Source organism: Coturnix japonica, unplaced genomic scaffold (assembly GCF_054131305.1).
Source record: "Coturnix japonica strain WE unplaced genomic scaffold, WE-NBRP24 Scf048, whole genome shotgun sequence".
In the NCBI taxonomy this organism is placed as follows: domain Eukaryota; kingdom Metazoa; phylum Chordata; class Aves; order Galliformes; family Phasianidae; genus Coturnix; species Coturnix japonica.
Genome location: NW_028188951.1, coordinates 144986 through 168291, shown reverse-complemented (window position 1 = coordinate 168291; position 23306 = coordinate 144986). Strand labels below are relative to the sequence as shown.

At 44.9% G+C, this 23306-nt stretch overlaps 1 protein-coding gene across 1 annotated transcript in view; it reads right to left on the bottom strand.

Annotated features, from left to right (window-relative positions):
* The window catches only part of ADAMTS2 (ADAM metallopeptidase with thrombospondin type 1 motif 2), a 172254-nt gene extending 150037 nt beyond the window's left edge, over positions 1-22217 (bottom strand). Inside the window, exons 1-2 of the mRNA XM_015875604.3 lie at positions 21682-22217; positions 20431-20792 (exon numbers count right to left, since the gene is read on the bottom strand). Of these exons, the coding sequence (XP_015731090.3) occupies positions 20431-20792; positions 21682-21769 (450 nt within the window). The 5' untranslated portion in view covers positions 21770-22217. The remainder of the gene's footprint in view (positions 1-20430; positions 20793-21681) is intronic.
* Positions 22218-23306: the final 1089 nt, after the last annotated feature.

Genomic DNA, 23306 nt, shown 5'->3' with positions numbered 1-23306 from the left:
AAATCCCCCAAACGAAACAAACAAAGAAGAAGCAACAGCGAATTTGTGTCTCTGTATCCAACAAGCAGAAGCACAGCATTTACTTCTATAGATTAAAAGGTTCTCCTCATAAAAAAAAAAAAAAAGGAGCAAAAAAAAAATAATAAATCACTTCTGAAATATCCAACAAATTGAAATAAAGCTTTTGTTTCTTCAAAGCTTGAGAAGTCTGGCTCTGTGATTCTAACATATGAATGCCCACAACGTTACATGGAAGAGGAGATGATTCACTTTTGGCTGTTATCAATTCAATGAATGGAAATCTGCATTACAGCAGAGACTTGCCATGAGATATAGCTGGTTTTAGGGGCCAAATTCGTCTCCCACTGACTCCATTTGGTTTGGTCTTCCTTAAAAGCCTGATAGCATTTTTAACCATCCATCACGTTTTTCCACTACTACTACGTGTTCTAAGCAAGATGAAGAAAAAATGACAATGTGACCATAGTCTTCATTTGAAATCCCATCATTTGTTATTTTTCCATTTAAAATAAGGAAGCGTTAATTTGAGTCAATCAGACAAAACATATTGTCAGTATCTTGTAAAACATTCAGGAAAGAACAAAAAAAAAAAAAAAAAAAGAATCCAACAAAAGGGAAAATAAATCACCGACTGTGAAATTAAATGAAGGCACAGACTATTTAGACTCAGCCCCACACGCACTTGTCACCATCAGGGAACCCAAACCGACCCATCCTGCACAGACCAACCTCACCTGCTTACCTTGCCCAGGTGTGCCAAGCCAGCAGCTGGCCAAGAGAAGCCCACAGAAAGAAAAAGACCAAAAGGCAAAGCTGTGGGAGTGATTCATTGACAAGGGAAGACCTCAGAGAAGCAAGCAGGGAAATGCTCACAGCAGAAATACAAAGCCAAGGTTTCAAGTCACCCCAAAAAGAAAGAACTGCAAACGAGAATAGCTGAGATCTCCAGTGTCTCTAACCTCTGGGAAGCAGATCACAGGAGAGCATGTTCCAACCTGGTAAGTCTTAATTAAACTGAAAATTACCTTTAAACAGCACTAGAAGAGTAATTTGGCTGCTTTTCAGTTGCCTGCTCAGTTCACATGGTGATATTTCGGCCACTTCCAACTCCTTGTTCCACACCTTCTTGTTTGCTACCACACCGATGCTCATCACTGCTATTGTAAAGGTTATATATTTCTTTTCACGGGGTGCCACAAACCTTTCTGAGTTCCCCATGTACCTGAACAAAGATTTGCTTTTTGGACTGGATTACAGAGAGGGCAAATGCACATGGAGTGGTGCAGAAAATCCGCTGTGGCCTGTAGTGTCTCTGAGAGGTTCAATGTGTTTTTCTGCAAGGCTGGTGTGGAGCTCGAGCACTTTGCTGGGCTGGGGATGGGTGAGCATGGTGGAGGCACTGTGGTTTGTGTCATACATGGGATCAAACATCATGGGCACAAACGTTGGTGATGCTGCACATAAAGGGCAAGAGACCACTGCAACATTTTGTGGACACATGCAAAAATGGACACTGCTGACAACTGAAACTTCAACCAACTTCAGCTGCACCCCAGCAGCACAAGGAGAGGCCGATGAGCAGCAGCCTCTGCCAGGGCTGGATCCCACACACTGCCTGAAAGCGGAAGGAGAGAGAACAGGAGAAGTGATGGAATGGACTTTGTTGGAAGTTTCCACGTACATGAGAATTTACCTTTGGCCAAAGACCAGGAATGAAAAACTGTCAGTCCTAAAAGAATGTTTTGGCCAAAGCGATGTACGGCTTAAAAGGGGCTTTCGTGAGAGCTCGAGTGTTGTGGTCAGCCTGGCATCTGCTATCACATGTTTTACATTTTCTTTTCCTAATGATATTAAGCTCCCTGTAAGTACTGAAAATAAGAGAGATTTACTTATTTTACCAACTTCTCCCATATGCTCTAGAGAAGCATTAGCGCTGCTCGCCAACTTATTCCGCTTTTTAAGTATTTTAGAGACTACAAATGTACAATAATATAAACTATCCAACCCAAATTTCATTTAATCAGTATTCGTCTTCTTTTTCTGTGAGCTCCATAAGAAGGATCAACTGTCCTTTACCAAAAGTGGCATTTGGGATATCCTGAATATATAGCATAAAATGTCAAGTATGGTGAAATATAATGATATACACAGACTGCTCCAGGAAACCTCTTTTTTCAAGTAGTTTCCATAAATCTTAATTCAGAAATGAGGACTTTTCTTTTAATCTTTGACTTCTTTTCCTGAGAAGAAGCAGTGCATTCTTGGGAAGGCAACCATGCAGATCATTGAAAGTAGGAAGTACAGCAATTCAAGGAGACACTGCATGGCTGAGCCGGAGGTTTTACACTCTCTCAATGTGTGATTATTCTGTATCATGCTCAAAAAAGCAATTAAGTGGTAGTGAGCCAAGTCAGCAACAAGTACCAAAGCAAGAACCTGATACTTGATAATAAAAACATTATTACAGTCACTGTCATTTCTTATTTTCCCATCATACCAGGCCAAGCAATCGAACAATTCTCATGTTCAGAATTGGTGCACATTCCCCTTTATGTATGACTGGGTTGTACCCCTGTAAGCAAAAGAGGCAGAAAAGCAACAATAGAGGGCAATGTATCTATTTACACACCTTGGTTTTCGAGAGAACCATCTGTCTTTTACAAGCAAGAAAAGCCATTCCTCTTGTCTGCAATTTGATTTCAGGAACACCGGAAGGAAAAAGCTTTGCGTTATCTATATTAAATGTTTGGTTGGTTCAGAAGCAAAACACAAATTAATTATCTGAAAAGCAATGTCTGCAAAGCGAGTAGAAGGCTTTTATTTTTCCTAAAGGAGTCTTGTTATATGAACTATCTCATTTCCTGATTAGCAAAGTAAAAGCATGAAATTATTCTCACCCTGGCTGCATCCCAGCTGGATCAAAGCATGGTGCAGAACATACGGCACCAGTTTCCTTGTTGAGAAAGTCCAGGAGAAATTCAAGCATCTACATCTCATCTCTTCTGATGAAGATACCAGCCCAAGAATGTAAAGACAGAGCTGGCTGAGCAATGTATAGCTCATATATACACTTGCCTGGAGAGCTTTGTAACCTGGTTGTGTTGCATCGTTACTCCTTCAGCACAAAGAGTCCTGTTCTGCTTTTGGAGCACAGTCCAAGCCCAGCCCCAGATGATGAGTCACCAATATTCCCAACTCTTATCTCTGATCTTCCCAAGTGCTACAGGATAAGGTCTGTCCCATTCCCAGAAATACCAGACCTCTGATGGGGGCTGGGAGCACAGCTTGCTCAGGAGCTCAGAGCACTGCTGAGGCTGGGGGTGCATGTGGGTGCAGGGAGCCCTGCAAGGAGTGGGACGTGGTGCAGCTCCTAGCAGATACATGTCACTGCAATGTCTGGCTTCAGTGAACACAGAGGAAAGAACCCGCACTCACACTGTCTCAGTGCATGCAGGCATTCCTGGAAGGCATCTCCTGCTCCAAGCCATAAAGTCACAGATCAAAACAAAACAAGCGGTTAACCTGTTTTTGTTCTAATGTGGAGATACAGCATCTGAGTGAGGGCTTAAGGCCATGACAAGCATTTCTGGGTAAATCAGCCCTCTCCTGTCTCATGAAAGATAAATTCAAATCCACACTGACAGCCAAAATAGAACAGCAAGTATTGTTTTCTTACATCTCTTCTGTGTGGAACCAATAGAGCTCTCCTCCAAAGGTGTCTGAATAAATACTACAGTAAGGGTGAATTGATTGGTGTCTTCTAAAGAGCAAAGCTAAGACGGACTTTTAAAAGAGATCAATAGGCATTGCTTTATTAGTCACATTTTTGGCAGCTTGCCTATAACTGCAAATATATATATATATATATATATATATATATAAAATAGATAGATAGATAGATAGATAGATAGATAGATAGATAGATAGATAGATAGATAGATATTATATATATATATATATATCTTGGGAGCTTAGTTCAGCAGCCAAACCCTGTTAGAATAAGAAATAAAGGCACATCTCACAGAATCATGAGTGCTCCCTCCTACCTAGACGAGAAAGTTTTACAGCTAAGCCTGGCCAACCAAACAAACTGCACTTTGCTGCTCACTGTAAGACCTCCCCTCCAACTCCCTCCATCCCTCGATTGTCAGTTGGACTAGACCACAATCAACCTGAAATGGGTTCACCACTCCTTGTTTTTAAGGTAAGAACCAACACAGCAATGCAGAGCAGCAGAGGGAGATCTGGAATCAGTCCTGCTGTTGGATTTGTTCTAAGGTCAAGGAAACGGGACTTCCCACATCCTTTGTAAATCAGCAGGATGTATGTAGCTTGCTCCAAAAGTAATGCCTCCTGTTTATTTACATGGAAAACTAGTGCAGATACAAAGAGCACAAGGACACTTTGATAGAGCAGGTCTCAGCTACAAAACACTCCTCGTACAACATCCACCTCTGATGTAGTGGGCCAATACAGTAAAATGGGAAGCATTACTTTCGGAGCAGCCCTCATATGGCAGATAGAATCTGACTCCATCACCTTTCCATGACTTCAGCTCTCTGCAGGAATATAGGTTTAGGCAAGTCTTACTCATGGCCAAAGACGCAGCAGAGCACATAAATGCTTCAGAGTTTAAAATGTCACCTGTTGGTTCTGGCAGGTCCAAGAGCAGAAGAGGTTGCTGTGGAAACACAAGCTGTATTGCAGGAAAACAAGGAAACATCTTCCATCTGAAGGCAAAGCAACTTGGATCAATAGTTGCCAAATCAGGTTTGGGGTGAGGGAAAATTTGTTGTTTGTTCTCAGACAGCTTTTAATTTAGAAACAAGGAAGCTAAAAGTGATGAAAGTATTTACATTCTATTTTGGACTGCTTCTGTCTCCTCAGAAGAAAAAGTAATAAATGGAAAAGACTATTGTGCAGTCCATATGTAGCACGTCCATCTCTGTATTCCCATATATCAGTATCTCCATCTGATTATACTTTCATAATTAATGACACTACTTTAATGGCCAGTCATGTTCTCTGAAGAGTAAGCCCAGTAATTCTTCTGTAACTGTGCTCAACCTGTGCACCCACACTGGCCAACTTTACAACAAGAAAGAAGAGGACAGACTTCTTAGTAGCACCTGTTGTGATGGAACAAGGGAAGCACTTTCAAGTGGGGAGATTTAGATTGGATTATAAGGGAAAAGGTTTTTACAGTAAGGGTGGTGAGGCAATGGCACAGGTTGCCCAGAGAGGTGGTGCTGCCCCGTCCCTGCAGACAGCCAAGGTCAGGCTGGAGGGGCTCTGATCAGTGATGGAGCTGTGGGTGTCCCTGCTCAGTGCAGGGGAGTTGGACCAGGTGGACTTTAGGGGAACCTTCCAACTCAAATGATTCCATGATGCTATGATATCTTCTCAAGAGGATGGGTGCCCGGGGGCATGGCTGCACAGTGACCATCTCTGCCACTTCGCTCTCCTTCCCACTCAGAAAGCACAGTGTGAAGTTCCCCAACAGCAGCTTCACCCTGCGGGCTCCATCACACACAATTCCCACACACTCCTATTTCCTCAAAAGAAAAGAATTCTTTCCAATTAATCTTTCTCACATAAAATGTATAGCTGGAAGGATTTCTCTGGAAACTTTCTATTTAGTAACCACTGGGTTTGAAAGACAAGATTTATTTTAGAGAAGGGAGGTGGGGCTCTACTTCAAGCATTTCATTTTGGAAGCACAGAAGAAAGTTGGAATTGTTTGGCATGAGTCCACTTCTTTCATCCTTTCCTACTTGACTTGATTTTACTGGGGAATGTACCTCTGTTAGGATTTTGGCTACCCAAGAAGTGGCGAATTTACAAGCTTACAATTCGACTTCATTACCTCCGCTTTGCACCTGGAGATGTGAGGCCTTCATGATTTGTGCCAATGGGAGGCCAGGATGTGCTTACAGACAACAGTGTTATGATATCATGGTGTCACGATCGACATTTTTCTAAATAACTTTAATAAAAATCTTAAAAAATCAAGCCAATATTTTTTCCTACATTCTGATCATGAACAGCACAGAAAGAAAACCTCTTTTTGCTGACTAAGGGGGCTGAGGATGCTCAGCACACACTGACAAGCCTGAAGACAAACATCAGAAACAGAAAAACCTTCTGAGCCGTAGCAAACCCTGAGCTGGAGGGACCCATAAGGAACACAGAGGTGCTGCTCACTGTAAATGCTTGAGCAGGTCAACAATGCCAGAAAGATGCTTTAGAAAACTTCTCAGGCTGTTTTCAAAGCTGTGGGTGCAGCTCGCTGACATGCAAACAGACAGGCAGAAACTTCAGCTTACGTGGTTATACGCGCATTCCAACACACCCAGCTGGCTTAACTGTTTATTTTCTGACCATCCCGCTGTCATAACGAGACCCCATAAGTGCGTTCTGCAGAGCGCTGACCTCCGTGTCCCAGCAGCACTGGAGGCCACAGAATCCACCCAGGTGAAATGGATCACAGCAAAAGGAGCAGAAGACAGACAGCGTTGTTTGCTGTCAGATCACTTTTCATCCATCCGGCAGCACATATAAATTCAGCATTTATTACTGTGTTTTCAGTTGCTCTGTACAAGATTGATTCTGTGTCTGGTTCCAAACCTGCTTTTTCTTCCCCTCTTTTTTTCATTGATCCAGCCCACTTTCTGCACAGACCCTCCAGATATGCACTATATGAACTTTTCCTCCCACCTTCTACTTTTAGCACCAGATCTGGAAAACTCGTTTCAGAAACTTTTCTTTGGAATTTGGAGCTCTGTGCATTCCTTATAAGCCTGACAAGGATATTCGAGCAAAGGAAGTGTGCATTGCTGGTATCTATCTCTGGTATTGCCTGAATCCTACCTTTTTCTTCTATTGCACCTCAATTCCCAAGCTTTTCTTGTTACCTTCTCCAAATGAGTGTGTCTACAGAAACCTGCAAACAAGCAGGAAAAATGTGTGGACTTTTATCCCTTTGATTCCCTTAAAAATCTGCAGTTGTATCTGTTTCAAAACAACTGAGGCGGAGAAACATGGAAAAGCTCAGCTGTGAAGATATGGAGACTCTGGCTGCAGTTCATTCAGCTTCACGGGGTTCATCACAACAGTCTTTGGCTCTCCTCTCTTCTGTTTTCCTCTCCGCTAATGGACACTTTACTATTCAATTAGTGCCGCATGATCCAAATCCCATCAAAGTCAATAAAACTCTTTTCATTTACGTTAATGGGCTTTGGACCAATTCCTGAATTAGAACCAGAATCAAATAAAACACCCTTAAGGAAAAGATGCGCTGAGCTTTCACTTTAAAGCACAATCTCAAAACCTTCCTTCCAAAGGTTTTTACTCATTTCAAAGAAAATTTCATTATTGGCCAGCTCACAAAAGCAGCTGGACAGACCTCATTTCCCAGTCTGATTAAAGTGTGAAAACAAATCTCAATGCAGGCTCTGCTTCCCCATGAAAAACCTTCCCATGATGAGGGCAGCGAACTTGACCCTAAGGTTACACCCTCCTGAAGCTGTTCCTGCATTGCACAGGTCTGGAAGGCCTCCACCCCACTGGAAGATGGATTTGGCAATACGACCACCTTTAGAAGGTCCTGCCCCCAGACACTTGTTATTTCCCTGGCCCTGCAGCTCAGCACAGCTCAGTTCTGCCAGCACTGCTATCTGCTGGGCTGGGGTGAAGGAAACATCACCCATGTGATTAACACAGGAAGGCTATTTAGCCAAGCAACATCCAAACCCAACCAAGAGGGATTAAGGCAGCTGATGCTCTATGCAGTGGAACAGTCACCATCACATAGAACAGAGCTGATTTTCTATCACCACTTTAATCAAATTAGAAAGAGAGAGCACCAGCTACTGCTATAACTCAGAGCAGCGAGGAGGTTTCCTGCTCTGAGGCTGTAGCCTGGTTGCTGCAGGAACTAATGATCAACACAACAGACAAAACTATGTTACATAAACAGGAACATTAAACCTTCTTCTGATACTTTTGGCCCCCTTTGGCAATGCCAGCTGGTCCGTACAATGCCACTGTACCACTTCTCACAGAGCAGCCTGTTTTAACTGACTGGCACATTAACCATTATAGCAGTTTGCAAAGTTTGACCACAGAAATCACATTCAGAAATCACATCAATCCAGTGCTCACTCCGCTGCACAGAATATTTCTTTACATTCCTCAAAGCCCAAATAAAAGAAACAAATTCCTGTTGTCGATATGGGCGGGGTGTTATTTCACACCAGCCCAGGCTGGCAGTACAACAGACCTGGAGACAACTTCCCTGAGAGCAGCTTTGTCAGAATGCTGCCAGAGATGAGGACCAGTGGTGCTGCTGTCCCTCCTGGCTGTGGTCACAACCCCTTCCCATGGAATCAATCAGTGCAGCCCCAGAGGGGACAGTCCTGCAGCACAGCGGGCAGGGCAGTGACACCAGCACGTGGCTCCAGAGCTCAGCTCCCACCTCCCTGCACTCACCCTGAGCCATCACGTGAACCTGATGGTGAGACGCACCAAGTTCGGTTTGTTCTCGAGTGCAGTAATTGTTGCAGCCTTGAAGATGCAATTGGGATAAATGCAGCCACGGCTTGTTGCTTCCTTCTCCCTTCTGGATGGACTTGTTGGAGGGGAATATTTGCTGAACAAGGTTTTTGTTGTAAATGGGCGAAAAGTAGCACTGTTTTCTGCCCATTCCTGCAGCAGGGGCTCCTCATAAACTATTCTTATGACCTCAGCACTCCAGTTCCAGGCTCAGCATCTCCCTTGCTAATGCTGACCTGCTGCCTCAGGCTGTGCTCCTTTGGTCTCTGTTGTTCCCCAGCCCCCCTTCTCACCACAGCACATGCAAGGACATTTTTCTCCACTGAAGGAAATATTTCCAGCCACAAAAGGGCGAGCAGCGCAGTGCACCAGCTCCGTATGGTCGGTGGGGAGCGAGGCTTTCAGACAATCTGTGCAGCTCTGGAATCCCAGCCCTTTAGCCGTGGTGCAGCACTCACCACCCCTTGGCTGCAGTTTCAAAGATGGCCATTTGCTGCACATTCCTCTGCAGAGGAACGATGCTGAGAAGGTCCCTGGCTCCGTGGAGGGGATGAGAACTCATCACAAGGACAAAGCTGCTTCCACACCCACAAGAAATACAAAAATTAGGGCTAGTTGAGCCACCGCAGCGTGCTGCCCGCTGGCACTGCCGTGTGTTTTCATGTTTCAAGAAGTGCCAAAAATTATAAATAGTATATTGGATTACCCTTACGGAGTGAGTCTATTCCCAGAATGAACCGCATTGTTCTGTGGAGCTGTCCTCTGGAGCAGCGGCCAAATGCAGCAGGAACAGGAACAGAAAAACAAATCTCTTTATTGGGGACTAAGCCAGGTTCCCAGAGTACCTGAGGGGTCTGAGCCAAAGGGAGCTGCTTTAAGGCATCTCACAATTGGTCACCATTAGCCCATAACTCACTGAGCAGCCTCGATACATGAGATTCTGCCTCTTTTAATTAAGCATGTGTTGTCCTAAAGAAAAATCAAAACTTTGGGATTTAGAAGGCTCTTTGCAAATGTCGGAGTCATGGAATTCATGACGCAGAAGAGATAAAAAGAGGATTAAATTTGACCTGATAAGTCTCTAATATTAGTGACAAATGATCTAAATATAAACAAATTTAAAACAAGAGGAGCAAAAAACCAGCAGTTTCCCACAGTGGGATAGCAAGGACGTACCATGGAACTTGCAAGCACTGATTTGGTATTTCAAAATCACATCCTTGGGTTAAAGATGACGAAGAGTCCATTCTACAAACTCACTATAAAAGGGTGACCTCAGCACAAACATTTCGTAACTCCGCAGGTTAAAGCAAACACCTCTTTCCAAAGGAACCCAACATTGCCAGAAGCAGCTGAACTCTCCAAAGACCCAACTAGATTCATCATGGATAAATTCCACCTTATTGACACTGTATTTATTCAACAGCTCTGCCAGTGGTGCTGTGATTTCTACAGGCTTACAGGTTACAGGCAATAACACAAAAACATCACCAAAACGACATCAGCACGGTAATTCAGAGCCAGGAAGCCATCAGGCCTTCAGAGAGCCCAAACATCTGTGTAAGAACCCCCAGCACTTGCAGCTGAGCCTTTAACCCACCTGTCCTTCATGACCAAGGTCTGTGAGAGCCCTCAGGATCACTGCTCTATTCTCCCAAAACATTTTTGCTATTTCCAAGTATGTGAGAAAATCCCAAATGCATTCCTTTACCAAATCTCATTTTAATAGCACATATGCAGTCTGATTCTGTGCATCATTCAGGTCCTCAGGAAGGAGTATATCTCTTTACAAACCATGATAGCCTGTAATTCAGGCTGTCAGAGGAGGGCATGTCACCAAGAGAGTGTGAAAACATCTGATTACATAAGGCCAGGTCCTCGGCTAATGCAAAGTGACAAAGCTCCCAGAAACCCATGGAGAAATGATGCCATGGATTAGCAAAGGTCTGGCTCGATATAATTGAATAGACCCAATATCTGACTTTTACACCTACTGACAGATTGTTGGACTCAAGACCATCAGGATCTCAAAGAAACACCTGGGAGCTGGAAGAAGATTACATCAAAGAAAGCAAACTCCAGTTTGGCTGGATGCAAGCTTAGGATCAGCTATTCACAAGCTACCAGATCAGCCTGTTGAATAGATATGCAGTTAGAGTTTTTCTCATGTTGTTTTCTCACATAATTTGGGTATTTTGGATTGAAGGGCTGGGTTTGGCATCTGGGGAGTTTTCTATGAGAGCTGCTAGTGTTAATGAGGTCAGAACTAACCTCAGGCAGGGACGGGAAGCTCTGCGCTTCCCTTCAGCCCTACCCATGGAATGTCCTCTCCACGTGGCTTCCCCCAGGATAGCTCCCGCTGTGTGGGAGCAAAGAGGGGCAGATGCAGAAAGATGCAAAATCTTTCTTGTTCCTGGCTCCATCCTCATAGAAGAAAGAGGCAGAAAGCTGTCAGAATAAGCCTGCAAATTCAAGGCTGCTAGAACTGTCTCATCCTCCTGGCATGGGCAAGAGGAGGGTTTCTCCTGGTTCTTCTGCCTCACTTAATGCATCACCTCTCCTGTGGTAGGGATATGGTGTGAGGCAGAAGGGGAAGAAACTTTAGCAGAGCTATTTCAGTTTTAGGAGCATGCAGTTCTGCCCTGTTCCATCCAGCACGTGGGATATAAACAGCAATGGAAGAGCTGCATTTGAGCACCTTGTCCTCAACCCCCTCACCACCACCATACCAGGGGACAGAGGACAAAGTAGTGAAAGACAAGGCTGTGGTCTGATTTTAACCCGAAATGATTGTCCCCTTGCTAATCAATCTGCCCAGGCAGATGCAAATGAAGCCAGTGAAAGCAAAGTGACTTCATCAGCTTTGGAACAAGCCCAGATATCAGCCGCTTGCAATGGGACCTTCCAGTCCTTTATGCAAGATGATGATGGACCATGACTTAAAAACTGACATGAATCTATTTTTACTTTGCAATCTTCAGCTTAGATAAATGCAAGACTATACTGTATTATCATAGGTCTGGCACTTCTACTGTCATTTACAGGATGTATGTAATTATCATTGGCCTTAACTGGACTGCAGTGAACTACATGTTAATTTTATTGTAGCTTATTTATAAATCCTACAAAGGAATGTCAATGAATGCAAAACATCATACAAGTTCTCTTTTCTTTCTTTGCTTGTCCATTAATTACCCAGCCTGAGTTTCATACTTTTCTTTCAACATGGTAAATCATCCTTTGATTAATCCCATTTTTACACTTTACTTAAGGCACATTAAGGCTGCTTATGTCAGCCTTAATGTGCCTTAACTTTCACCAACACAGTGCTGACAGACACTGCTAGTCCCTATTTAGTTATTCACCACTTTGGTTTACTGATGAATGCTGGATCTGCCATTTTCACAGTGAAACCTAACTCTACGAGGAAACTCTGAGTTCAAGCTTTATTATAAACCTGAAAACAATCCAAATTCATACCTCCCATTTCTTCATCCTCAAGTGCTTTATTCGCTTTGAATTGAAGGGGCATAAAATTCGAGCTTCTGGGTGTTTGGGGATATTCTGACTTCACAGCAGGGTTGTGACTTAGGTTTTGAAAAGATTCAAGGCCGTATTTTTCTCTACCTATTACTTACTTTGTGTAAGAAAATATTTCAGCATTTTCAGCCTCGCAAGCAGCGCAGGCTGCCAGCTTCCAATATAACTTGTGTCACGTGAGAGAGAGTTGGCACATGAAAGACTCTTGGCCCAGCTCAGCTGTCTTCATCATCAGGTAGTGATTTATTTCTCAGAGACTGTTTTTTAAATACATTCTGGTTTGCAGAATGCTTTCCAAACAGCATCTTTCACATTCCTTCCACAGCTCCTCTGCTCAGGGAAAGAAAAAAGCCCAGCAGTTTTAACACTCTGAAGAATCAATAACTTTATTCTTCTGCATACGAGTTGGTTGATTGTGATTTACCCAAAAACCATGCTTTAAACAAATAAAACCACTATTAAAACAGTAACCACAGCCTGTGCTGCCACCTATCCTTAATCTCAGTGTTTTCTCAGACTTTCTCTCCTTCAGAGCTCCGGGCTCTGCCCCACATGCAGATCTCCCCTACAGCTGGTGAAGGCTGCAGACACTGCTCCTCACAGCAGAGGTGCACACACGTGGCCCTGGTGGGGCACACAGCATGTCTTTGCTTGGAGCAGGACTCGCTGTTAGCTCTGTTTTATGCACGTGGGTGAAATAGTAGCAAGATTAGTAAGACTTTGGGCTCAAGTCTATGCTTTCCCCTCTTCTATTCTAAATTCTGCCATTTTTCCGTATTTTTATTAAAACATCAATGGGTTCTTGTTATGTTTAGCTCTTGAAATACTTTGACTAACAAGAAAACAGGCCTTTTCTTTCCCGTTGAACTTGACACACTACTTTGACTTTCTCCATTCCATACTGAGGATGGTATCCATTTCATGATGCCAGAAAGCCCATCTTCACCTCCACCACGTGAAGCAAAAACTTCTCCTTTGGGTTTAATGTATCAGTGCAGCACTGACCCTGGAGCCTCTGTCTTTCTGGGCATGCCTTGTCTACCAGGATACCAATGCTGAGTTTTTCTTGTAACAGTATTAGTAGGTTTCATGCTTAATTTCAGTAGGAATGGATTGTAATCTCTCCCCTGAGGTCTACCAAACTATAGGTTATATGCTGGAAAAAACTGATCTGAACATGCAATGAAAATCAAACACAGAGGTGAAACTACAGGAAAAGTTAAAGGGAACAACAGGAGGAAGGGGGTTAAAGTGGCTTTATTCATCACTCACCACAGCAATGGAAAAAATGATAACGGTATACTTTCAAGACGTAGGATTCAGAAAGAACCACTGACCCTGAGCAGGTTCAGCCTTTGAGTTGTCCATGGAGGGATGTACACATGAAGAATTGTTATTATTTACTTATTTGGAAGAAAGAGGTGACAAATAGCAAAATAAAAAGGAAAAAAAAAAAAAAAACACTGTAAGATTTTACATAAACTAAGATGGGAAGAAAGAATATAGATGTGAAACAAATGCTGATCAGCAGTGAATACACCCAGGTTGATATCCAGTGGCCTGGTGAGACTTCAAGAAATACGATTGATTTTCCTGTGTCTTTTCCTTGAGAAAAACTCTTCCTTAAAGCACTTGTTTTAAATAGAAAACAGACCCTCAGATGGAAACATTTAAGATTAATGGTGAAATTCACATTTGTGACTCCAAGAACTCCAGGTTTGAGGAAAGTACCCCACATTTTGAGACCTGGGAATAACTCAGAAGATCTATAGCGGAGACTGGGACTTGGGTATGAGGAAGCAAAACCCTCTTCAGCACTTGAGGAAGATGCTCTTCTTTTCAGTGTTAACGTTTAATGGAACAGTGCTGAAAATAGCGTGTGAAATGTAGGCCTTTCACTTCACAGACTATTAAAACTGGAACCTGCTGTGTCAAAAGTCTGCAAATAAAGATCAGTTTAAAGCACACACACAGATAAAGGGGCTAAAGAAACCAGATGTGATGTGTTAAAGAACTTATTGAAACTTCGGAAGAACGAAAGCAATAAACGGAGACGGCGATCTCAAAAAGAGGGTGTGCACAGCACAGCTCATCCCAGGGGAACAAAAACAGAATGCAATTTTGTGCACCTTCCTACAGGAGAGCGAAGAGCTGCTCCCTGATTCTCTGTTTTAATCAGACCCGGTATGAGAAATGTCCTGGCTGAATGTGCAATTAAGTAAAGGCATGACCTGCTTACAGAGCAACAGCCACTGTGAATAAGCACTCAGAAATGGGTCAAATAGAACGCCCGTGTGACCCATGATGGAGAGGTTGATCCAAACATGCACTTTCCAACTTTCTATAGCAAAAGTTGGAATATATATATATATAGGAATATATATATATATAGGTATAGGAATAGGTATAGGTATATATATATATAATTCACTCCAAATGTGGGAATGTCTTGCTATTGGAAGAAATCATTGCTGCTAGATTCACTGAAACACCCTTCCATGCCATGAGGAAGCAGTGGGGCAGTCCCAGGTCAGCGAACAGCCTTTCTGAAGGACACACCTCTGAAAACTGAGCGCAGACACATTTCTCACAACAGACGTTCTGTTAATGGCAGGAAGTAATTATGACCTTATCAAAATTAGTTACTAGATTTGGGTCTTTGGAGATGGAAAGCAGAAGGAGCCATTAGGCGCATGTTGTTGGGTGCATGCAGTTTAATACTCGGATTGGAAAACTAGTTCTTGTGTCGTGAAAGAGAGCAGTTCAGCTGAGATACTCCCACAGAGAGGACAATCCAAGGTCAAAACAGACATGAAGAAATACCTGTGTATCATCCACAGCCCCACAGCACAACACAGAAACACAGGTTGGATTGCACGAGGATTTTCTGTCCAGACGGTGTCCGCCCCTGTGATGTCAGAAGTGCCTCTGCTCTCAGATAAATGTAGGTGAGCTGTTCCATGCGCAGAGGATGCAAAGAAAAAAAACAGTGCTTGCTGGTGAGAGATTCTATTCTGAAGAGAGCAAAATGAGGATAATTTACTCCAGTTAGAGGCTGAATCATAGTGTTTACATTCTCTGTGTTTCAGGCTATAACTCTTAAAAGGAAAAGTCTCTGCAATTTACAAAGGCTGACTAATTAGGCTGGTGCTAGCTGGGGACATGAACCCACAGGACGGATTATGAACTAAAGTTTTTCTCTTGCGAAAATATCTGGACATTCTTGAGTATTAGGGACTAAAATAGCTCTGCTGCTTTCCATCAGAGGATGCAGGTCTTTCATGCAATGTGTATGAACGGTGATGTGCAGACTCTCATTCTGCTCCAAACTGACATACACGCTTGCTTTAAACAAGTGGAGAAGCCAAATGAATTAGGAAGACCATGTGTGTTAATAGAGATCTCACTTGAACCATCTGCAGGGGAAGGAATTACTTGCATTTCTCCCACCGCTGTATCAGAGTCCCACTTGTTGTAGAAGCAAAAGACTCAGAGGCATTTGCCACTGCACACAAAAAGAGACAGCAACTTTGGTTTGAGTTTTTTCCTTAATTTTAAGGGAAAGCTCTTCTGATGAAGAGATCAGCTGTGCCAAGTTTTAATCCACTAAAGATGTATGCAGCACAATCACAATATAAATGCTAAGAACTTAGAGTACAAAAAGAATTAGTGGAATTATTTGCAGCAGGCATCTGTTTTAGCCATCAGGTACTGGACCTGAGCAGGCTTTGAAGACAATACTGTGCTACCTTGAGTTCTGCTTTTTTGCTCCATCACAAGCCAGTGAAATCCAAAAACCAGATAAAGCAGAAGCAAAACTAAATTGTAAAGCCATATGAAAGCAGGAGATGGATGTCTAAATGGAAAAATAGCAGTTATGTAAGCATGTTTGTCTTCCCTGTTGTATTCATTGCGAGCAGATCCTTCACCCTTTTGCCCAGATGAGTTTGGGATCTCATAGTTGAGTTCAACTCAACGTCAGCCCCGTGGGCAGTTTCAGGAAGGCATCTCTATCTGGAAGGTGTTTAAGAATACAACCTTACAGCTCACCAACTTCAAAGAGCCCAAGCACATGCTCAAAGTTAAGCAGGATTATACTGAACAAGGGCAGATTTCACAGTGTGTTTAAATGTCTTCAGGAGTGCAGGGAATACAGTAGGAAGGGCAGAGGGAATGTTATCCTGGGAGGGAGAAGGTGGGCATTTCACGTGGGTAATCTGAAATGCTCTTGGAAGGTTGTTTGAATGAATGTAGGATTTGGGCTCCTACATTTATAACACGTCTAAAATTAGATCATATGAATAGTCCCTTTTAAATAAAGAGGAGAGAAAATAAATATATTCCAACCAGTTGATTTTAAAACAGGAAATAAAACACTAATAACACAGATAATGTCTTGGGACAATTGATAGCCATGCACTTAAGTTACAACAGCCAAAGAGCCAGCCAGTTCCTGGAGATTCATGACTGTTCAGTGAAGGGAATGCATCGCCAGGAACCCACCCAGGTCAGCTCAGTACTACAGCTACAATTAGTTTTGGGCAACAGTCTAAAAAGTACTGCTGGCTTCCCAAGCGTTTCTAGAAGAAATAGCATCCGGGCAAGCAGCCAGCCAACAGGCTCCTCTCAAACAGTCATTACTGCATCCAGGAGAGACTGAAATTGCTGTAAGGCAAACCCTGCCTATTTCAGCCCATAAGAAGAAATACTTATGTCAGTTACAACAGTAAGTCAGCTGCGGCTTGGTACCCCAAAACAGAATGCATGAAGTGTAATGTCTATAGCTCTATAAGAAAACTCACAACCATAAATGTCCTCAAAAGCTTACTTTCTATATGTCCATTTCTAATAACTTCCCATTTTAAAGGCAAAGTGAATGGCGCCTTTAAACAGCTGATACTTTAATTATTGTATTTTACACTAATTATAAGAATTATTAGAATTACACTAATGAAGCAAAGCTAACACATCATACTCCTGTACTGGAGCTGATGTTCCTCTAGTTGCTTTGGAGAGTGCAAGATTGTCCTGACTCCCCAGCACGAAGCTGTGATCCTCAGGCTTTTAGAAGCCCCTATAAATTTGACAATAAATTTGATTACGAGGCTTAAGGCAATTATCTGCTCATTACCCACACCACTATGTTGCTCATACTGTCATCCTCCCGCATTTGCCTATGCTTAAGCACATGTTCTGCCTCACAAATCATGAATGTTATGAGGAAACTGGGAGAGAATTTATGCCTAACCAAGTAGTGCACGTCTGCTTCAAGCACTGCATAAGTATTTATTAAAATAAGAAATCCAGATGCATAAAGGTTTGTCCGCAGCAGTAGGCTCACCTGCTGGACTTAACTTAGAACCAAATTCTGTGACTCTTTATTATTTGATGGCATTTTTACAGTCCCAAGGTCAGCCTGCTCCCTCATCTCCAAACATGTCCCCAATAAGGACCTGGCCAAGGCCCATGACCATCCTCACCACACACTGTCTGCCACAACGTCTTACAGGACACAGATAACTGACCATGTTGGCTTTGCCCACTTAGATGAAGATCAGTTTGAGTTTGACACCACATTGCCCAGTATTTATATCTTAAGGCCTTCATAAAAATCTTGTATGATAAAACTCACATCAAAAAAGCTATTGATTGGCTTTAACTTTCCAGTGATTTGTAAAGATCCATTTGAACTCTGAAAACACACCTAGGCTGCATACTTAAGTTCTCTTCGTCTGTCTCTGATCTGATCTTTAAGTCAACAGAAATAGTTTTGTCATTGATTTCTGTTACAGAAAATGAAGAGGACCCAAACTAAAGGCGTATCTCCTCAGTCAGAGCAGCAGATAATTCTGCATATGGACTCACTGTACCTTTTAATTTCTTTAAATGATTGCAGATTAAAAACCTTTGCCATTTATAGTACAGTTCAAAAATCTGTTCACAGATCCACTATTTACATATAACTCCATTCCAACAGCCTCTCATTTTGGCAACACCAGCAACACCAGACAGACTCTTCTCAGACAATAATTGGAAAATAAGACACATTTGGCAGTTAAGTGCAAACCAAAGGGGATGTTCTAAGGAAATAACATCAGAAGTTGGCAAGATGGCAGATGCATTCACTTAGTTAAACTAAATTCAGTCAACAAATTTTGCAATGTGAAGATCAAACTTTGAAACTTAATTCAAATAGTATTTCCACCTTAACATCCAATTGCAAAATCTGGAAGCCCACCAAAAGCATAAGCAGATGCCAAAGCACCTTCAATAGCACCTTCAATAGCAAGCAATCATGGAAACAAGTTTGCAACAAACAATTCTAGCACTTGTCAGTTGACAACTGGGTTGTCAGAAAGCACCATCCCTGGGAAGGAGCTGGAAATAGAAGCAGTGTGTTAAGAACTTTGGCCATAGGATGAATATCACTGGGCAGCTGAAGGAAATGCACAAGTCTGTTGAATTTCTTCACTGAAGTAAACAAGTAGTGAAGCAAAATGGACACACAAAACCAAGTGAGAACAACCTTCTTGATGAGTTCATCCCCACTCAAAATCCCAATAAATCTGAGAACATGCAGCCCAGTGGTCCTTAAGGATGTCTTATCAACAACATATCAATCAAGAGACTCTTTAATATTCTTTGCAAACACAAGAAATGAAAAAGCAAACTGAGAGAATTAAGTGTGCTTAGCTTCAGTGCTTGGCCAGTGAGTGCTGGGGAACCACCGGTATCATTTCTTGGAGTTTCAATAATTCTAATGATATCTGCTTTAAACTCTCTCCCCAAAAGAAAGAGTGAAACTTAGGATGGAATGGGTAGAGATGGAACATAGTACCCAAGGGACCAGAGTTCAATTTGTTTTTCCAAACAGACCTAGTGCACAATCTCAGGGAAATCATTAAAGCCAGATGCTAAAAGATATTGAGGTAATGCTTCCTGCAGCATGGCTTCAAGGACGTGGGCAACAACAAACACACTCCCATACCAGCACAAATCTCCTGATTCTTCTAATGGACAACGAAACCAAGAATAGTGGAGTCAGGCATATGGGTTGTAGATGCAAGCTGTGAAACGAGGCTCCGCCCCAGTTCTGCAATGCCCCAGGCAAGAAAAATTTGCCCTAGACAAAGTGATGTGTGCTATGTACAGGGAGACCAAAGTACTCCTGCTTCCTATGAGAGGCAGGCCTCCAAGGTCACGTTCTGCTTTCTGAATTGCTCTTCTTGTACAACACCGGCGTTCCTCTTGCCCTTGGACAGCTGTGCGCAGCAAACAGAACATTAAAACCTGCTTCTCCAAGCAGGAATGCATGCAGCTAGGAGAAACCACAGGAAAGGAAAGAGTCAAGGCAAAAGTATTTGACTCCTTTCCATTCCCAGATAGCCAACATACTATCCCCATGCATGTTATCATCTTGGCACAGCAAGCGAGCGACTTTCTATGATTAAATAAACAGAAACACAACTGACTCATACTAGCTTTTTTTTTAATGCAGAGAACAGAATGCGTTAAATTACAGTAATCTCAAAATTACAAACTCTGAAGGATACGGCAAGAAAATATTGGCTAGATTAGTAGTTCATTACCAAAAATATAGCCTTTTTCTCAGTTAACGAATTTCTGTGCAGTAATTACCATTCAAGTGATAGCGTCATGGTTTAGGATGTCAGGTACAAGCAGTTACCATTTGGCCGCTAAGCAAGTGCTCCAGAACAGAAAGCTGCAGCAAGTTTTAAAAGACACAGCCTTGCAGAACCAATCACAGGGAGCTGCTTCACTTGTGGAACTCAGACTCCTTTGAGACTTTCCATCAATCACTTGATGAGGCAATAAAACTCACTGAGAGAACGACCTATGAAAAAAGACTGAATACATTGAACTCTTCCAGGGCAGAAACGTATCTTACCTATCAAATTTGTTTACAGGACAGTCCAGCCCATTATTCACGATCAAGTCTTCTAACATTTCCCTTTGCAGACTGGAAGTGAAAAGCGGAAGAGGATTTCCAGCACAAGACATTTCATCCTGTTGCCAAGGTGTCAGGTGCCTCAAGTAACTTTACCACAAATCAACATCAATCTTGGCTTCGGCTGCTCTGTTACCGAGCAGCTGCTGCAGAGCATGTGCTCCAAACTTCCAGTGCCGCTGTCTGTACAGCAGTGCCTGGTGCAGCCCAGCTATTCCCACACAAGGGAACATTAGTTAATTTGCATTCACAGTTACCATATGAGGTGTGAGTTTATGGCAGTCCACACATTTTATATTTAGAAAATTAATGTAATTATCTTAGATATAATAACAAAAGTAACTCACCAACCCATCGCAATTGCTGATAGCAACTGAAGCATTTGGCAGATCAGTGATATCCCCAACATAGAGGCAATTCCCATAGAGAGGTTCGATGTGAGTCTCATCCGAGTCCTCCTGCCATTCAACTGTTGCTCCAGGGGCAACGAGCCTGGAGTTTGGTCGCAACCTGAAGTGAAACTCTCTTCCAAAGACAGTGACATTGTAAAAGATCTGCTCATTTGCTGCTTCGTGTTGCAGGTCACCCGCAGCTCTCCTGAATCGTGCCTTTGGTGGTCCGGACACCAGGTGGGACAGGAACCTGCCCTCTGAGTCGGTGCTGGTGGGGATGACAAGGCTGTACTCCTCTATATTCCTCAGAATGGGATCTTTGCAGGGAGAGATATGAGAGGAAAGAGATACTGGACCTAAACACGTCCTGATGGATCCCCGCTGGATTTTTATTCCATTATTCATTAGCACAGCAGACACTTACATAAGGCAAACGGACACTGCCCTGCACAAGCCCTGTACGAGCACTTGGTTCCCAGCACAAAGTGTGCAGAGTTCATTCAAACTTGCCTTTGCTCCCCAAAGCAGCGGTCAGCCGCCCGAGCCCGCCCGCCCGCGGGACCGCGCGCTCCCGGCCACGCAGCGGAGCCCCGGGACCCCCAGCCCAACCGCCGGGAGCAGCGGGGCTTCCCGGCCGGGCGATGCTCAGAGGGCGCGGAGCCGCTCTGCTCAAAGGGCGCTCGGGGGGTCGGGGGAAGGACCCGGCGTGCGGAATGCGAGCCCGTAAGGTCTGAGTGTCGCGCGAAATCCCCGCGGCGCGGCGGGGATGGGCCGGGTGGGGACGGGGACGCCGCGGGCAGCAACCGGCAGCGGGGCGAGCGGCCGCCCGGGGACCTCGGGACGGTGGCGACGGCCGAGGCGGCGAGAGGAGGAGCAGGGAGCCGACCTGCCATGTGCTTCATCCCGCACGGAGAACTCCGGGATCGAGCCCTGTCCCGCGCAGGGCGGGCGGGGGCGGCTGCGGGCACGGCGCGGTACCGGGCTGCGCTCCGCGTCCCCGTCAGCATCTCCGTCCCCATCCCGGTCCCCGTCGTCTCCCGCCGCTCGCAACTGGAAACCCGGCAAAAGTTGGAGAGGAGCGGCAAACCGCAGGGCTCGCAGCCGTGACTTGAGACGGGCGGGCTGCCCGGCACCGGCCGGCGGAGACGGGGCGAAGCGAGCAGCCCGAAAGCGGCGGACGGTCCGCGGGACCCGGCGCGCACCTACCTCCGTGCCCGGGACGCCGCGGGGCAGCGGCGGGCAGACAGAGCGCGCAGCAGAGCAGGACGCAGGCGAACCCCGCGGGAGGCTCCATCGCGGCGCCCCCGACCCGAGGCGGGGAGCGGCCCCGGGGCTGCCCGCAGCCGGGGCGGGCGGGCGGGAGGCGGCCCCGCTCCGCTCCTCTCCGCTCCTCTCCGCGCCGCTCAGCGCTGCCCCGCGCCCCGCCGCCCGCGCATTCGCCCAGCCGCAGCCGCAGCGGCAGTGGCGGCCGCGCTCCCGGCTCGCAGCGAAGCAGAGACACCAGGAGGCGGCGGGGGTATAATACTGGAAGCACAGGGCGTGCGGGAGTGAAGTCAGGCTGATTGACAGAGGAGCTGCCACACGGCGAAGCCGGCCCGAGGGGAGCGGGGACTGCCCGCCCTGCCCGGCCCCGCGGCTCCGAGCCGCCCCGCTCCGCTCCGCCCGCCTCGGGACTCGGGGTGCGGGGCTCGCGGGTGCCCCGGGGCGGCGGGCAGGGGCTGGGGATGCGAGGGCGGTGCCGCCCGGCACGGGCTGCTCTCGCTGAATTCACGTGGGAATAGGAGCAGCGAGAAGCGAAGTTCGGGCTCCCCCGAGGGAGTTGAGCCGGAGGAGCGGGGACACGTCGGAAGCGAGGAACGGCTGGAACAAGTGCCGGCGGCCCAAGGAAACCACATCGCGGGTCCTCACTCGGAGAATTAATTGCCCTAAGTAGCAGTTTCAAGGAGAAAATGATTCGGACTGTTTGCTCGGAAGGCAAAAATGACTGCAAAGCCATCCTACCATCTTATCTGAAATGGCTGCAAAATGGAGAGAGACGCTCTGGAAGCACTCAGGAATACTATAAATACAATATAGAAGAAGATTTGTAAAAATAATTAAATAATGAAGAGTGGCCTTTATGGAAAAAAACAAGTTATATTTGTTTCCATATGGCCAGGATAAATGCCATACCGCTTATTCCTTTCAGATAATGTATATATTTACTCAGCTGCTACATTATCAGGATCACATGCTGTTTCCATCATTTTACTCTTTAACCTTGCACAATCCCAGCAGCCCTTCCTGTGCTCTTGCTGTCCCCGCCAGCCCGTGGCCTTCCATACTGCACACCCGGCTGCAGAGGAGCTGCATGTCCCAAACCCTCTATATTTGCATGCAGTGACTTCCTGCAGGATCTGGTCCTCGGCCAAGAGTTTTTCCCGGGTATCCTGGGCTATTCTTGCTCCTCCTGTATGACTCCAGGCCCAGTGAATACTTGTAATCCTTGTATTCCAAACACAAGTGAAGGCTACAGGAGAAAAGTATCAGTGCTGCTCAGTGCCAGTGCCTGGGCTTTATTATGGAGCCCAGGTCTGAGCAGCAATGGCAGCACAAGGGATCCTCCCTGCTTGGTTCGCTGCTCCTGTTCGATCTTCTTATTTTTTAGGTTAGGGATAAAAAGGGAAAGATTATTCTGAATAATGGAGTAGATCAATTTGTGCATTACTTCCAGACATCCCTTTATCTTTTCAAATGACCTCTGCTTGGGATGGCTGAGCTGTGCTGGGCTTCTCCCAGTTCCTCCTTTTGGTTTGTTTGTCTGTTGGCTCATTTTTTGTTTTGTTTTGTTT